The sequence below is a fragment of the Camelus ferus genome, chromosome 17 (assembly GCF_009834535.1).
Source record: "Camelus ferus isolate YT-003-E chromosome 17, BCGSAC_Cfer_1.0, whole genome shotgun sequence".
Classification (NCBI taxonomy): domain Eukaryota; kingdom Metazoa; phylum Chordata; class Mammalia; order Artiodactyla; family Camelidae; genus Camelus; species Camelus ferus.
Genome location: NC_045712.1, coordinates 14,459,562 through 14,477,109, shown reverse-complemented (window position 1 = coordinate 14,477,109; position 17,548 = coordinate 14,459,562). Strand labels below are relative to the sequence as shown.

The following is a 17,548-nucleotide window of genomic DNA, read 5'->3' as shown; positions in this document are numbered from 1 at the left end:
GCCCGCCTGTCGGTCCGCGGGGGACGCGGGGCAGGGTGCGAGCGCCGCTCGGGGCAGGCCCCCCCCCCCCCCCCCCCGCGGCAGCGCGCTGTCCGGCGGCCCCCCTGCTGCTCTCGCTCGTCCCCCAGCACGCAGGGCTCGGCGCTGTCACACGCTCATGCTTCGCCGCCCGCGGTCCTCAGTAGGCGCTGTCTGTCCTGGCCGCTCCTTCCCGGGCCGCGCGCCGCCGTGGGAGTTCGCCAGCCCGAGCGGTGTGCTGTCTCTCTTGCAGTTTTGCACATTCGGGAGCCGGCAGATTGGAAGAGGCTATTACGTGTTTGACTCCAGGTGGAACCGGCTTCGCTGCGCCCTCAACCTCATGGTGGAGAAGCATCTGAACGCGCAGCTGTGGAAGTGAGTGCCCCGCTCTGCACCCGTGGGGGCCGATGGGGGCGGACTTGGCCCAGTGCGCTGCATCCTCTTTATTTCTTCTGGGCCTAATTTCATGAAAATATTAGTTTCTGAAATGACGACATGGCCCTTTGACCAGCCGTGAGAGGAAGCACCCTCATTATTCATTGTCTCTCTCTTGCAGCAAATGTGTCTTGTTCTCGGGACCGGGGTTTCCGGCCAAGGGAGTCCCATGTGGACGAATCTCACGTTCTGGGTGGGAGAGAAACACAAAAGCCGTTGAGCAGAAAATCAACATTGTAGCTTTCCATACGGGAGCTCACGGAAACATATTCGTGTCTGACATTTACAGAGGCTTACTGCAGGCCAGGCCACTTGTTAGATGTTGGATTCACACAGTGCACCGTGTCCAGTGACCTTGACTATTCCTGTTTTACAAATCATGAAACTCAGAAACAGGTCATACAGCAAGTTAGTGGTAGAGCGCTGGGTTATGGACCCTCCTAAGGGCTGGGATGGGAAAATAACAAGCCAGAGGGATTCAGGGCCTCTCTGAAGGGACCCTTCAACTGAGATGATGGATGAGAAAGTGCAGCCCCGGGCTGGCGGGGAGGAGTGTGTTCCAGGCAGAAAGCACCATACATGTGAAGGTCTTGAGTCAGAAAAGAATGCGACTTGTTTGAGAAGGAGCAGGAAAGTGAGCCTGGTACCAAAGGAGATCCTAGAGGCCAGCAGGGGCCAGATGACACTGCATTTGACTGAAGGCAGTGGGGAGCCACCGAGGGTTCTAGGGAGAGGAGCCATTTGCTCTGATTTACAGTTTAAGATAGGACCATCATCTTGTGTGGCATTATGCATGCTCGTGTTTCCCAAATGTGATTTTAAAAAGTGAAGGAAGAGTTTCGTGGCCTGAAAGGTTTATTAGCTCAGCCTTTCCGAAAGTAAAACAGTTTTTGTTACCGCAGGACTTCTCAGAGCCTTTAGTGGGCACTGTCTACTGTAGCTCTCAAAGCAGGGGATGTCGTGTATAGTGTGGACTATCTCCCAAGCTCTTTTACCTGGGAACCTCTTTTAGGGGAGCATCTTGGGGATTAGTGTTTGATGGAACCTACTTTTGGAAATACTGAGCTTTGCTAAAGGAGGCTGTCCAGTAATCCATAGTCACCCCAAATCCTCCATTGGGGTATCATTTACTAGTGCCTCCTTGATTGGACTCTGTGGGTATATCGACTGGCCTCTCTGCTTTGGTTTCCTGATAAAGTCAGAGGAGGCTGATCAGAGACCACGGATAGTCCACAATCCAAAGAACCATCTCCATGATCGCTAATAGGACTTGCAGGTTTTCACTGAGAAAAGCAGCCCCGCGGCAGTGCTGTTCAGGCTCTCTGTTTCCCATTTCTCCCTGGTTCTTACTAGATGAGATCCTTGGTAAAGGAGCAGCGTCCTGGCCCAGAGGCAGACTTGGGCAGTGGTGTGTTGGGATTCTTGTGTGTTGAGGGGGATGGTCTTTCCACATCAGAAAACCTTAAGATGCGTGAAGCCTCAGCTTCTTACCTGACTACCTGGTGGGACCTGGAGAGTACGCTGAGCTCAATTTTGGATACATGTTCTCCCGGGATTTTTGTCCTGGTGAATTGATAACTGGTTTATGGCCAGCAGTTTGGGTGAAGGGTTTTGGGTCCTAGTGGTTTGTGTGGGGAGGTTTCAAACACTCTTTGTGCGGGGAGCGTCTGAAGAAGCAGGGTCCTGAGGTGGACCCCGCTGTCTGTCTCTGTCACACGCTGAGGGCCGTAGCAGTCACTTGCTCCCAGCGAGGAGGAAACCATTCCTTTCTGCTAACACAACCTTTGGTTTTGACAGAGTCAGTTCAGCAGAGACCCGACAGGCTGGCACATGGCCTGGGGCAGGTGGGAACTTGGAGAGAGGTGCCAGGCCAGGAGCTTGAGAAAAGAAATGCTCCAGACACTGGAGTCGGGGGCTGGCGCAGGCAGCCCTGGAGATGTGCTGGCAGTGGCTCGGCCCTTCTCAGCCAGGGGAGGACTGTTCCTCAGGTGGTGTCTTTGAGGCACTCAAGGGCACTGTCGAACTGGCCCAGGTCCCATCCTCTGGCTCACCAAGTCCTCCCTTCCGGGAAGAGCCCCAGGTGGGGCAGCAGTCTTCTCAGGCCGGACCCTCTAGTTCCTTACTGTGGTTAGTCTGGGGACAAGGAGAGGCAGGATGTGAGTCTGACAGTGAGCTCGGTCACCCTTCAGCGTGTGCATCTTGGGATGGCAGTGACGGTAGACCAGCCCTTCCTCTGGAGCATGGCTGTGACCCAAAAGGCTGTTTCCCAGCTCCTGTGGGTTCTGTCAGCTGCGTGTGCGCTGGGATGGGGACCACTGTTGCCCGTCCACGAAGGAGAGGTTGGGATGGGCATCGAAGGGGTTTTGGGTTTTGGTTGTTTTTTCTAGTATAACTTTTTTTTAGATTATAATAAAACCACTTGGCGAGAAAGAGAAAAACTAATATAAAGAGGTATGCAGCGAAAAATTTGAGTCCCCCGACTTCCACACGGCTGTGTCCCTCCCACTGTCCACACACAGAAGTGGTTTTAATAGTTGCTTATGTCTCTGTGAGCTCATTTATGCAAAAGAAGTCAATGTGACTACATGTTCTTTCTTTGCCTCTTCTTTATGTGAAGGTAACAAATAACTTAAAAGTGTTTTAAAAGAACCAGTCGTGTCCAGAGGGATCCAGGTCCCTGCCCCTCTTGGAGCCTTTTCTTTTTCCCTGGTATCTGCTTCCCGCAGCCTGGCCTTTCGGCTCAGTCTTCCTAAGCCACCTGGTGGCCACCAGAAGCCACTGCGCCCAGGGAGCCGGAGCCCCTGTGCTGTTCAGAGCAGGGCTTCCCACAGGTGCCAGTGCCCAGGAATTGCCTGGCGATCTTGTTGAGAGGCACACTCTGAAGGGACCAAGGGGCATGGGGTGGGTTCGGGCACTCAGCATTTCTAATAAGCCTCTCAGGTGATGTGAGTGCTGGTCCTCCCCGAGTAGCCTGAGGATAGAGCCGGCTTCTCAACCTTGGCTTCACATTGGAACCTCCTGGAGAGATTTAGAAGTTGCTACTGCCTGGACCCCACCCTCAGGCGATGCTGGGGTGGTCCGTCTGGGCGTGGCTCAGCCTCCACCGGCCATGCTGATGTGCAGCCAAGTTGGGGGCGTGGACTTAGGTGCAGAGCTGCACTCTGAACGGGGGTTTTAAGGCTGGCACGTGAGTTGGTGTAGTTAATGTCTTTTATTAATAACTGTAGTTCTTAAGAAGCCTGTGGAAAGCACTCTGGCAGCATTCTGGGCCAGCTCCCTCACGTGAAGGGGTCCTTGCTGGGGGGACCGGAGCCCTAGCCAGACCCGCCACAGGGAGTCAGGAGCAGGGCAGCCTTGGCGCTGACTTCCAGTCGGATCATTTTCTGTTTTGCCACCTTGGTGTTAATTATGCCCTAGGGGGTTTTGAAACTTTGCTGCCGGCACATGTTTAAAATCAGAGCTAAAATAAAAGTGAGGTTCCCCTGGTTTCACTGTTTGAATACCTACCTTACCCAGGCAGTACTAACGGAATGCATTATTAGAACACAGTGACAGGGAATCCCTGGGATCTGGGGGCTTCGTTCCCTTGTACAGTCAATCAATGGCCAGGAGCAGGGGCCTGGCAGTTGTTAATAATTAGCTGTGCCCTTTTTTCTCCTCCTTCATTCACGAGTTCTTCCAGTGTTTGAGGGCGCTCTGTATTCCAGGCACTGTGCTGGGCACTGGGGCTGCAGGGTCAGTCAGGTGTGGGTCACACCATCTGCAGAAACGCTAGACAGTGGTCAGCAAGTGATCACACAGTAAAACTACCAGCGTCCTCCGAAGTGTGAAACTAAGCAGGTCAGGATGGTCAGGTCAGCACAGATTTTCTAAGAGTGATGATGGGCTGGAATGGAAGGATGCGGGGGAACTGGGGAGAAGTGCTGTAGGCTGAAGATACACAGAATCGCACGTCATGGCCTATTCTAGGAACTTGAGGAGGATCAGTGGCCGGAAGTGGGGGACTAGAGGGGTGGCCGGGAGTGGCCATGTGAACCTGCGCAGTAGCAGTGGGTGAGCACATGGCCTCACAGACCGTTATTCTGAGAGCCCGGGAAGGGCACTGAGAATTTGAAGGGGAGGTGAGCCTTCATGTGGCCCAACGTCTCAGAGTGACTCCTCTGACCAAGGGTGTGCTCCGTGCCAGGGGTGAGTCCTTCTGAAAGCTCCCCCGAAGGGCCACGGCAGGCGTTACTCATTGCCCTCTTCCGTTTTGCAGGAAAATCCCACCAGTGCCCAGTACATCACCCGTCTCCACACGTGTTCCTCATCGGACAAACTCTGTGCCGACGTCACAGTGTGGGGTCAGCTGTGTGGCAGCAGCCACCGTGTCTCCATCCCCCGTCCTGCTCGCGTCCACCTGCATCTCCCCCAACAGCAAATCGGTACCAGCTCATGGAACCACACTGAATGCACAGCCCGCCGCCTCTGGGGCGCTGGATCCGGTGTGCAGTATGCAATCCAGACAAGTGCCCTCCTCCTCCTCCTCCCCCTCCACGCCCTCAGGCCTGTCCTCCGTGCCCTCCTCCCCCATGTCCAGGAAACCTCAGAAGTTGAAATCCAGCAAGTCTTTAAGGCCCAAGGAGTCTTCTGGTCACAGCGCTAACTGTCACAACGCCAGTAGCAGTACCAGCGGCGGCTCAGGAAAGAAACGCAAAAACACTTCCCCGCTGTTAGTTCCCTCGTCCTCCTCCTCGTCCTCCTCCTGCTCTTCTTCGCATTCCATGGAGTCTGTTAGGAAAAACTGTGTGGCTCACTCGGGGCCTCCCCACCCTGCAGCGGTCACGTCCTCTCACGGCCTCGGCCTCAACTGTGTGGCCCACAGAGTGAACTCGGTGAGCGCCCGGCACGAGCCGGCGGGGAGGGGCCCCCCCGGTGGGAGCCCGGCCGAGCCCATCAAGAGGATGAGTGTGGTGGTGAGCGGCAGCGACTCCACACTCTGCCTCGGCCCGCTCGTCCACCAGGCCAGCGAGCTGCCCGTCAGCTCGCACGGCGGCTACCCGCACGCGCACACTCCCCTGGACAAGCTCGTAGGAAAGAAAAGAAAGTGCTTGCCCGGCTCGAGCAGCATCGGCGGCGGCGGCGGCGGCGGCGGCGGTGGCGGCGGCGGCAGCACCAAACCCAGCAAGGTTGCCAGACTGTCAGCCATGAACCACGTGCACGTGAAACACCCGGGCCCCAGCGCGGGGGCCCCGGGACTGACGAACAGTTCCCTCCTCCATCAGGTAGGACACGGACTGGGAGCCCCGTGGGGAGGCCCGCTGCCTCTCCCCTGAGATCTTGCGCCAGCTCGGAGATCGGTGTGGTCGGGGTGGTGGGTTTGCCTGTAAGCAAGTGTGCGGCTTCGTGGTGTCTTTTTAAAAAAGGAGTTCGTGGCCATGTGAAGGTCAAACAGGCTCCTCTCTGCCAGACTCTCTGATGACCTGGAAGATGCTCCTGGGTGAGGAGGCCGTGCGAGCGCATCCTGGCAGCCAGGGCTGTGGGACGGCCCAGCCCTCCCCGCAGGCAGCGAGTGTGGTCCCGGGCGGACGGCGTGCGTCCCGGGATGCTGTTCAGGAAGGAAGCGGGCGTGTTTCCTGGAGAGCAGTGCTTTAGTGTGCTTTTCTGAAGAAAGGGAGGCTAAAAATCAAACTCATCTAGAAAGGGGTGATTTAAATTGGAAAAAGAGCTTTTCATATTTTTCCCATCAAAGAATTTCAAATTTGCTGGTTAATTCTCTCCCTGTATCGTCTTCCTCCCTGTTCTCCACGGAGGCAGGAGAGCAGCATTATTTTTCCGGGCAGAGCAGACGACTGAAGGTCTCGTTTAAGTGAACAGATTGAAAAGAAACCTGCACGTGGCCGTCCGTAGAGGGGCCGCCGATGGTGTCGGGTCGCAGCTGGCTGTGGTTTTCTCTCTCGGCTCGCGTCTTCCCTCTCTCCGCCTTCCACCCTCTGCCTTTTCCTCGTGACCTTCTCTCCAGAAGCCGCTTGCTCCAGCTTCCTTTCTTTCCCGTCCAGCTCCTCTCTCATCTTGTCGTTGCGTCCAGCAGGATACCTCCTCTCCTGGCTTACGAGCAGGAAGGGCAGCCGCGACACCCTCAGAGCCCTGATTTAAAGTGTGAGGCTCTTTTTTTTTTTTTTATCTCCCTCATCTGTAGAACTTAAATGCCAGGTTAGAACTTTTTCAGAGCGTATCAAGGTATTTCTTGCTGTGATACAGTTTCCCCTCCAGTGTCGGTGTGAATTAATACTCAGTGCCAAAGGTATGGGGAAGGTAGTTATCCATGTGGTCAGGTAGCAACTGCTTAAGTTTTTTGGAGGGGCCACAAATACACATGGGCCATTTGTGTGTCATTTGGGTCTTTGAACAGGGGTTCCTGGACAAGTGAAAACTTTTTGGTTTGTAGTTATTATAGGTTATGAGGAGCCTAAAAAATGCAGTGCGAACACCACAAGCATCCATCCCTTATGAACTGCCTTCTGAGTGTGGTTTCCTGATTCACGTGCACCCTGGGAGGGATGTTCTGCTGCCCTGTGATGCCCACGTCTGCATTGCTGTCTCCACGTAGAACTGGCCGCAGACCTTACTGCCTGCAAGTGATAGGAAGGAGAGGAGGAGGCTAGGGGTGGGTGCAGCAGAGAGGATCAGTGCCTGTGAACCCCTGGGGAGTGGGAGCCCCGTCCACACGGAGCGGCTGCTCCCAGAGACTTGTTACCAGTTTCTCAGGGAGACTGCAGATCGGGACTGGCATGAGGGATCTGACCATTTTCCAAAGCTCTGTAGTTTTTGTTGTGTTTTTCAGTCTGGTATAGCCCACATACCTGTCGGCTCAGTCTGTCATAAGCTACCAGTTTGCCCCCTCTGATTTCCGCCGTCTAGGGGGACCAGGCCCCACTAGGACAAACAGCCTAAGTTTGGGTTCTTTTCTGTAAAAACGTCAAGTTTGTCTTTGGGAAAGGCCCCCTCCGTGCGGTGGAGCGTTGCTATGGTGCGCAGGTCCTGGGGGGCCTGTGGCTATAGATCAGTGGATGGGTGACCACGCCAAAGAGTGTTGCGTGTGGTTTTGTTTTTTTTTTTTTGCAATCATGTATCTGCAAGAGGCATCCCATAGCTTTCCTCAGAATCTCACAGGGACCCGCGACTACAAAATGCTGGAAAGGATCCTGCTCTTCGCGCAGCAGGGACCGCTGCTTGCTGTTCCCATTGGAGCTGGTTGTAGAGAGAGATCACTGAACTGGTTGACATGCCCTCAACGAGGGAATCTGTGGGACCTGCTGGGGAACCTGGGAGACAGGGCTGGGTGGCGCCCCGTCTATTCATGACCTCTGCCACCAAGGACTGAAAACTAGCTCACCATGGGGACAGCGGAGGCAGAGTTCCCTCCGCCCGGCACGGGCACTGCCTTGGGTGTGAGTTTTCACACCTGTGTGTGCTGGCCCATTTGACCTTGTTCCCTTCTCAGCTGACAACCTGGAATGCCTTCAAGGAAACAGCAGCAGTAGATAAAACTGAAAGGCAAACATGGGAACCTCTTCTCTAAGCTAGAAAGCTGGCCTGCATCTCTTCTGGGCAGTTTTCTAAAAGCCAGTCTTTTAGAATGATTGTGCCCAAGGGCAGTGAAGGCGTTTGAAAGCTAAGGCCAAACCTGGGAGCTGCCTGCTCCTGGCGTCGCCCCATCGGCGGAGACAGGAGTGGCGAGTGGCCTTGGGGACACCTTGTTTAGAGCCAGGGCGGGCCGGGTACAGCCACTTACTTACCTTTCCTTGTCTCCCCACCCCCTCTTTTTTGAAAGCCAAAGGCGCGTCCCTGACAGCTGAAAGTAGCACGGGGAGGAGTATCTGGACACTTTTGACGACAAGTTACACCTCCACTCAGCACTCTGGACGCCACGATGCCTTTGAGTCTGTTTTCCCAACCTCCTGTGGGCCTCGAGGGTAGGACTCTGCCGGGCTGTTGTTTTCCCGAGGATGTCCCCGAAGCTCTGTCTGTAGCAGTGAGTACTTGTAAAGGACCCTGGGTCGAGTTCAGCCACCCAGTTGCTTTATCAGTGTTAAAGGGGTCTGGACCGCGCGCTCCGATCCGTGGGAAGCTCCCGCCTTGCTGTCGAACCTGCAGTGTATCTCGGAGTCCCTCTCGGAGGAGGTTGGCTGGGGGCAGAATGTCTTGGCAAGAGCGAGACGGTAGACTTTCCTCCCTCCCTCCTCTCCCCTCCCCGGCTCTTTTCTCACCCTGTCGTCTGTCGGCCCCTCTCCAGCTGTCAGGCACCTGACCTGGAGACACCTCCCCGGGGGGCGCGCAGAGCTGCACCCCGAGCAGCCCTCTCGAGGAAGGGCGTCTGCTGGTGGCTTTCTGTAGCCGTGTGCTGGGAGTGGGATTCGGACGGTAGCGCGAGGCGCCCTGAGGAAAGCGCCTGTGTCTGTGCTCAGCCTTGGCAAGTAATTTGGGATCAGAAGCTGTCAAGTTTGTCACGTACAGACAGGTTTAAAGCCATTGATGCCCAGAGAGCAAGTATTTTAGAGGCTAACTTTTCATGGTACAAAAGCAATTCTGTGTGATTTTTGTTTGTTTTTAAAAAGAAAATGCAAATACAGTTTTGATAATGGAAAGCCAAATTTCGGTTGGGGGGGTGGATAAAATCACTGTAGGGGGAAAATACTTTCCAAGATTTCCAAAGAGATGGAATTTTTTTTGACTTTTAAGTTTTCATGTTACACAGTCTGCCACTAGGCTGGTTGTCCTGCCCAGTCTTGTGTTTTTTTAAAAAAAAAATGCCTTTGTAAAATGAAGTAATTAGGTTGCGGCGCAAACTGTCATTCACAGAGCCATCGACACACTTAAATGTTTCCAAGGCACTCTGCATTTTACCCTCAGCCTCTTCTTTTGGATACAGTCCTGGGACTAAAACATTTCCGCTTGGAGTACTCCGTGTGTTGCATGTCTCCACGCCCCTTCCTGCACGACACATGTCGCTGTGGGTGCCGTCGGGGTGGGCAGCCGACACCCAGGGAGGGGCGTGGGTGAGCGTGTGCACGTCCCCTCGCGGAAGTGATGTGACGCGCGCCTGGCCCCCGACATACCTTCTCTCAGGGGAGTGACGCCTGCCATCTCCCTGAGAGCTCTGGGGACCCTCTAGGGTGTTTTTTTCTAGTACCCCGCCCCGAAGAAAGACCCTGAGAGAAGACACCATTGCTTGAGAAGGTATCGTTGAATTTGGGGGATGAGCTGGAGCTTTTTAACACATGATTCCACCACCGCAGCTCCTGAAAGGAGAACCAGGCACTTCTGCTTAGAAGACACAGAGTTGCTGAACACAGGGTAAACTTCCCAAGGCTCTGAGCGTCGCTCCAGGCAGGGCTGGGACAGAGCCAGTCAGTGCATCCATTTTCCTTACAGTTCTTGGGTTACAGACATCAATTTCAGGGAATTTCAAGTCAACAGCAGGTAGAGTGAGTAAATACTTGGTTACCAGCCTAATAATGTGAATCGCTACAGAATTCTTCTTCTTATGTGAGATAAGAAAAACTTTATGCAGATACTTTAGCTATAAATTGATGTAAGATACTGATTTTGTTTTTAAAGGAAGGGGAGGACAGTATCTTGTTCACTTATTATGCAATCAATCAGTAAATGTTTTCTAAATGATACTGTAGGAGAGCTTGTAAGCAGAGAGCGTGGATGGGCCAGTTTTGTGTAGTTAGGAGAAATCAGTCTGGTTGCTCCATCCCAGCAGAGGGAGAGAAAGGAGGTAAGGGGGAATCAGAACGTACTTCGTTGATTCCTTGGTGACAAGTGCAATGGGGTCGGGGTAGAATTTATTCTCAGAGCCAAGGGGACTTGATGGTTATAAAGTTGCTTTTAGCGACGGAATTTATAGACAGATCGTGTTGTTCCAGAAGATGTGAATGAGATCCGCGATAGCAGGTTGATTCAGAATCATGTAGATAACTTAGATTAGCGCGTCCTGATCGTCTGGTTTCTTAGACTGAGGTTTTAACTGAATTTCATTATTGTCTCCCGGTCGTACACTGGAGCATCGGGAATAGGAAATTAGCCATTTTGGATTCTGCCTGCCACAAACAGACCTATTCTAAACAGTGCTATTAAATTTTAGACTGTTGTTCAAATATTTTATTTTCTCCTACAGCGACTTTTTATGATGATGAACAATTAAGACCATTTAAAACATGGGAGTACAAGTATTTTTTTGAATTAAATTAACTTGCAGAAACCAAATTTGCAGTGGTTGGGTTGTTTCTAGACAGACTTTGGTATCAATTTAAAACCAAGATAATTTTTTATATTCTTTCCAATAGAATTTCATGACAACTCCTGCAGTTTTCTTAACCTACAAAAAAAAAAAAGTGCTGCAATGATGAACAAAGAATTATACAAAACCTACTTTTGTATCTTTATTTTGGAATTTCTTGTTCTATTATAAATATGGAAGTATCCCTATTTCAGAAGACATATTTTGTTAAAAATGAATTGTACATATTTAAATATGTATTTTTGCACAGGTCTTTTTTTCTGATATCCTGTTTTGGTACAATTGAGATCATCTAGTATTTATTTATTAATTAATAAAAGTAAATACCTTTTTATAATTTGAAGTGGTTCACTGCCAAGCCAATAGTTCTAGAACCTGCCTCCTTTACAGTTTAAGGGATGCGTCTGTTCTGTGAAAGTCTTTGTCCCTTTCCGTGTCTCGGGAGTGGATTCATACAGATGAAGTGGGCATTGCTTCCCCCTAGTTGCCTGATTTCCCGATAGACTACATGTAATAAATGACACACTGCTTTTTCTTCGTTAGTGTTGTGCGTGTGAGCGTGTGCGCGCGCGCGCCCATGTGTGTGTGTGTGCGCCCTGAGCACGTGTGTTAGTACGTGATGTGACGAAAACAAATGGAAAAAAACAGAAAGTGCCTGAACCTAGTTTTAAGCTTAGACAGATACTTTAAAAAGACTTGAATGTTCAGTTGAACTTTTGGAGTTTGCTTTTTCCACCTAAATATTGTTAACTAAAATTTTAAGAGGAGGAGTTGAAAACCACCAAATGCTGGTCATTTTATAAGGTATTTTAAAATGAAGACCTTTTGGGTCACAGTAATTCAACTGGTGATGGATTGCCCTGTGGCACCAAGGGTTAATACATCTTCTTGTCAGCCAGCAACTTACAAAATGCGTCCGTTTTGTTACTCACTCGTGAAACGCAGAGTTTAAAATAGAATATTTAAAATATTTTGTATTCCAAAAATATAATACAAAGTACCTCTGAGAACACTGAAAAACAATGTATAATTGAAAAATGTAACTTATAAAGGCAGCTGTCTTCCTGCAAGAGTTCTGTTGCCAAGGAATTTCTTAATATCTCTCATTCTGTCCTGCGGGGGGAGAAATTGGGTTTTGGAAGATGATTGTTAAAAGTTTTATTGTTTAGCAGAAAATAATCATTTTTGCATTTTGTGCAGAACCTTTTACATTTTCAGATCATTAAATGAGCACTACATACTGTCAGTGTGAATGTAGGGCCTTGAAAGCATTTTGCTGTTTTTTTTTTTTTTTTTTTTTTTGAGCTTGGTTATAAGAGCAATCTCCTGTGTTAAAATGTGTGAATAGTTTGATCATTTGTACACATAATCAAGAACATCTCAGCTGGACTCTGTGTTGGCTGCTGTATAGAACATGAACAAATGTCAAGGGATAGAAAATTACTTTGGATATTTAAAAGAGAAGAAATATATAGTCTATTTGTTTTGTAACAAGTTTCTGTAAATAAAATAATTTATACTATTTATAAGAAAAAGTTGTGCTTTGCTTTATGAGAAATTAGTCTGTGGAACAAACATGTTACAAACGGGCAATAAAACTAGGACTTCTCAATAAATGAGGTTGGCTGCATGAAATGCTTCACCTGTTTCTGCCTCGTTGTGATACTACGCCCCTCTCCATCTGGTCTGCCGTTTCTTTGTCTGTGGCCTCAGACACCCCTGTGAAGTGCCTTCCTTCAGCTTCCCTTTCGTACAAGCTAAAACCTTCTAAAGGCTTAGGATGTTTCTGTTCCTGGGCGCACAAAGCTGTGCCTTGGATAAATTAATGACTGTGTAAACACGACTGTATTCTTGCCCTGTAGGTTTGTCAACAAAGAGAGGTTGACAGATTGAGAAATACATTCTCTTTGTACTTGCTAATCTATAGATTTGATGGCATGCGGTCGGTTTCGATTCGAGGTAACTTTTTTTTTATCCAGAGCTGGTCTGATTCCTTCCTTGCTTTTACCGGCCTCCCTCACTGGCAGTACGAATGCGTTTTGGTATCATCTGGAGCACAGCATAGCTTTACATCTCTAGAAATCAGGCCAGTTTTACCATTTGCAAATCATTCTTGTAAATTACAAATAATTGTTGCTCCTGGAAATAATACGGGACGCAGCTGATTTGTGTATTGGAGAAAACATCCATCCGTTGTATGAAGGACTTGCCATTCGTCTGTAGATCCACCGACTACTCAACGCATTCTGAAGAAGATCCCCCACTGCAGATAAGTCCTTCCACCTCTGATATCCTCCTTAAACTTCCCAGGAAAAGGTTCCACCAGTCTCTGACCTTTTTTACTTCTATTCCCTTGCAGGTCGCCCGGCCTTGGATAGCCAGAGACTATCCCACTTCATGGAATAGGGGGCTGGCAGTTTTGGATCTTGGCTCGTGGGAGCTGAGCAGCAGGAGGGCAGGGTAAGATCATTCCAGGCAGAGGGGGCAAGCACCCTGGGCTAGCAGCGGGCTGAGGCATGCAGACTGGAGGATGACACTGGGTGAGCTTGCTGAAGAGGTGCGGAGGGGCTGATAGGGTCGGAGAAGTTGGCACCAGGTTGTCAAGGGCCTGAAGTGTCACTAGGTCTGCATCCTCAGGAACACACGGTTTTAACCCCATGTAACTATCAGAGCCCAGAGATGTTCATGGTCCAGTCCCAGCACAGTGCAGCTGCCACAAGTTAAAGCCATTCAGATCTTTACTGGCGATTGTGGAAGATATAAGAGGCACTTAACTCCCTCTCCCTGTTTCTGGCATTTTTACTCTTGCCTCAGACTGTCTTTAGCCCCCCACCCCACCCCCAAGCCCTAATCCCAAAGCTCTGCCCTAGATCCCACCTGAGGTCCTCCCCCTTCTTACCCAGTCCTCGCTTCCCAGTAAGAAACTCCTCCTCCTCTTTCTAGTGGGAGCGAAACTAGCCTATCACCCTGGGAGGCTGTGATTCTTGGCACCTGTTAAACTCACTTTCCCAACCAGAGCCCATGGACCAAAGGTGACACCGACGGAGGGTCTCTTCCAGGGGAGGGTGAGCGTATTGGCCAAAGGAAAAGTTCTCAGGGCAAGGGGAGAATCGAACACTTAAAATTTAATGAAATTTTAAAATCCCCATCACATAGGGCCCTACGATAACTATGAGGACACAGTGGACAGGCGAGAACCTTGGGACAAAAAGTTACCAAGCTGTTGCAGTAATCGAGGTAAGAGCTATTAAGTTTTCCACACTAAGGTGATGACCATGTGGATAAGGAGGGGAGTGATTCCAGAGATCTTCTAAAGGTGGAACGCACGGAACTTGAGGTCTCATCATGTTGCACGTTAAGGGGAAGAGTGAGCCAGATGATAAGCCACAGATTGCAGCCTCACCAAGCTGGTCGAGGAGCCTTCAGGGAGATTAGGCTATGGTGGTAGAGACGGGAAAAGACACTGGGATGAGTCTGAGTTGCTGGGGGGAGACTCAGGTGTGGTGTGCCTAGCGGCTGTATGTAGAGCCTGGAGCTTAAGAGAGAGGTGCGAGCCTCAAATAGAGTTGGAGGGTTGTCTTTCCCTGAGGAGGAAGTGCTAAAAAGGGAGGTGTCTGGCCTCAGGTCCCACGGGCAGGGGGTAATGCCAGGCTTTGAATTCAGGATTGTCCTTAGTGACGCTTAATCTTTTTTTCCCCCCCCTTCCATAGTGTCAGAATCTCATGAAAGAAATCATGGGTTCTCTCTGACAGAGACACAGGCACCCACATCTTATGTTCCATTTCCAGGAGTTCACAAACCTCAAGCCCATCTCCGTGGCCCAGAGGGAGAAGACAGCCCAAGACGAGACCCTGGAGAAGAGCGTGTTTTGGTGAAGACAGACGGAGAAGAGTGAAAAGTCAGATCGAGGGAGGCAGAGAAGGATGAGGTTGGTTTAGACAATTGACTCCATCTTAATTGTCAACCCTATCAACCTGCTTATTTTTTTTTTCCTCCTGCTTCTTTCTCCAGGATAATTGGAACAACAGGTATGAACTGACATGAAAAGTTAGAAGAACTTGGGCAGGGAGACTGGTGAAAAATTTAAAGTATGAGGGAGGGCGTGGCCTAGTGGTGGCCTAGCCGGGGTGTTCAGGGAAGAACTAGCAGCCGCCGTGTCGTCTGTGCAGGCAGCCCAGTGACGTGTGTTTGCAGTTACCCCCCCCCCCCATTCCGAGCCTCCTTCCAGCTCTCTTGTCTATGGTCAGACAAGTTGTGATTTGTCGGGAGTCATCCACGTTCAATTTGATACGGCCAGCAGTGAAGGTTAGCATACAAGGGGGACCCAGAGCTAGGACGGGGGCACAGCACGTCTCGGAGCAGGGCAGGGAACAACGGAACAGGACGGGAAGGTCGGAGTGGCGGTCCTGGTCTCACTGTCAGAGGCAGCGCTGTTCAGAGGTGCTTGTGATGCCCGGGTCCTGGCCGAGGCCAAGGCCGAGGCCGTGGCCGTGGAGGGAAAGGGCGCTGCAGTGGAGGCGGGGGCGCCGGGCTGGTGCGCAGCGTGTCCGCGGCAGAGTCGTTAGGGCCGAGAGGGAGCCGGGGCCGGCTGGCCGGGGGCGCGGCGAACAGGATGGAGCAGCCGGGAGGTCCGAGGGCAGCGAGCGCAGCGGGCTGGTACTGAAGAGGAGGTACCTTGAACGAGGCTGGACGCATTCACGGCCAGGAGAGGGAGCGAGGGAGTGGGGGACAGTGGACTTCGTCTTGGCCCCAAGTACTATAATGAGCTGTAGATGAATGAAGGGCCTCTAACCCAGAGGATCCCGAGAAAAGTAGAGTCCTCAGAACCAAGTATAGTTTTACCAGTACTGATAATCCGCGCACAGATCCTTTGGAAAATCAGGTCTCGGGTAACTCCTGACAGAGGACTGGTATGACTGTGAGGGCGCCACCTACCGGCAGCCTCGACCAAGTGGTTACCTGCCCGAGGCGGTCTCCATCATTGCCTGACTGCAGGCTGGTCATTCACTGGCAAATTGTAAATCGTTTGCTTTCATACATCCCATCTGCCCGGAGAAAATTATGCCATTACAGGAGGTTTCTGAATGACAAGAGGGAAGCCTGCCCCTTGACCACATACTTCAGGGTTACAATGGCCTGGATCAAACTGGTACACCTTCTTAATATCCTTTGTAGATCTTCAGAAACGGGAAAATAATGCAGACTCGTGGCTCTGTGGTTTGGAAACCCAAACCAGTGATGATTAGAGCCTTGCCTGTTTCCCAGACAGGGATCTAACTTCACTTCCCCAGAGCCGTCATGGAGGTATAAGCTTTGTTACTAACAACTACAGGTTTGTGTAGCATTAGGAACATGGATTGTCACAGTCCTTCTCTGCCCCCGCCCTGAACCCCCATAATCAGGGGGACAGAGCACATCTCAGGTATCAACTGTTAATCCTCTTTAAAAATAGGTTTGAAACAGCATCAAGGATTAATGTGGAATTAATTACACAACTGACTGGCTAACGACCTTCCATCAGTCCATGGCTGCTGACGCCTGGTCAGGGTACTGAAGACGAAGTGTGTTCAGTCATGAAATCTTAAGTGCATCTCATGTATGTGCTCGGTGAGTGAACGAGGTGGGTAGCCTTTTAGCCATTAGGTTATTAAGCAGACACTTAATACTAAAAATGGTTTTAGACAGAACTTCCATTCCTAAGATGACTGCTAAGAAGTAAACAAGTGATGTGAAGCTCTTCTGACACAGGAAACGGCCAGACCGTGACAGAGCTCGCTTGTATTTTCTCTCACTAGAGAAATCTGACACACAAATTTTACTGAAGTAAGCTATTGGCATTATTGCCTTAAAAAATAATCACAAGATAGTTCACTCGCATGACTCCCTTTTGTACTTGGAGAGTGTAGTATGAGTGACTAGTGTTGATAAAAGCGACAAGTCACCAACTTCAGGAAAAGCACTCACCAGGAATGGAGAGGGACTAACCACAATTAAGTGTTTTAACTCTAAGTCACGTAACAAAGGAAACTATCACTTGATGATAATCTTATTTTCGTATCATGATGTGCCCTTCATGATTAAAACCAGAATATTAAGTCAAGACTTGAATGCTTTGGGTAGGTTCTTCCACGTGACTAACGGAGGCTGCTGGCCGTCAACCCCCGGGGTACAGTATTGGGGGGGCGTGTACCAGGACAGTCACGTGCCGTGGGCCAGGCAGGCAGTGTCAGGTGACAGGGCGGCCGGCTGAGCCAGGCCCTGCTGGAGGAGACATGCTAGCCTTTCGGCAGCACTGGGAATGTGAGCCCAGAGCTAACCTGATGTGTCCATTTTTTCCAGAGAAGCTAGCTAGTAGGTGATGTTTGAATTATCTTTCAGGTTTTAGACAGCAAGCATAATTTTTTTTTCTTAAAAGCATATGGCGAGGGGTGGTGGGGAGCAACAGTTGTAGCCCATTAGGGACCAGTCTGCAACTCTGCAGCAGCAGGAAGCCTCCCTTGGCGTCCTGACCTGCTTTGATTTTTCTGAGCCTTGTGTCTCCCCCAACTGTGGGAAGTAGGTGCCTGGACCTACAACGTTACTGATGAGCCTTTTATCAGATTTAAAATCCTCTGTCAAAAAGCTGATAACCAAGGTTTGTTAAATTCAGTGAGATCAAATACCAAAAAACTTCCCAAAATGCTGATGTCTGACAAAGCGCGTCTTGGGTGTAATGACAGCAGCCTTCTACCCGCGCGCCGCCGTGTACTAAGCAGCGCAGGTGCCGTGTACTGCTGGGCGGTTTGTAACGGTTTCGTACAGTGAACC

At 50.6% G+C, this 17,548-nt stretch overlaps 1 protein-coding gene across 4 annotated transcripts in view; it reads left to right on the top strand.

Moving 5' to 3' along the window:
- Positions 1–17,548, top strand: part of ATXN7 (ataxin 7) — a 102,390-nt gene that overhangs the window by 75,844 nt on the left and 8,998 nt on the right. For 3 of the 4 annotated variants that reach the window (XR_004312063.1, XR_004312064.1, XR_004312065.1), the window contains 6 exons: positions 272–393; positions 4,712–5,717; positions 13,101–13,201; positions 13,685–13,978; positions 14,530–14,669; positions 16,194–16,361. Coding sequence is in view for 1 of the 4 variants with exons in the window: in XM_032458136.1 (XP_032314027.1) it covers positions 272–393; positions 4,712–5,717; positions 8,267–8,284 (1,146 nt within the window). In the remaining 3 variants the exon portion in view is untranslated. Of the gene's footprint in view, positions 1–271; positions 394–4,711; positions 5,718–8,266; positions 12,384–13,100; positions 13,202–13,684; positions 13,979–14,529; positions 14,670–16,193; positions 16,362–17,548 lie in introns of those variants that run through there. The other variant, XM_032458136.1, reaches the window with a different exon arrangement.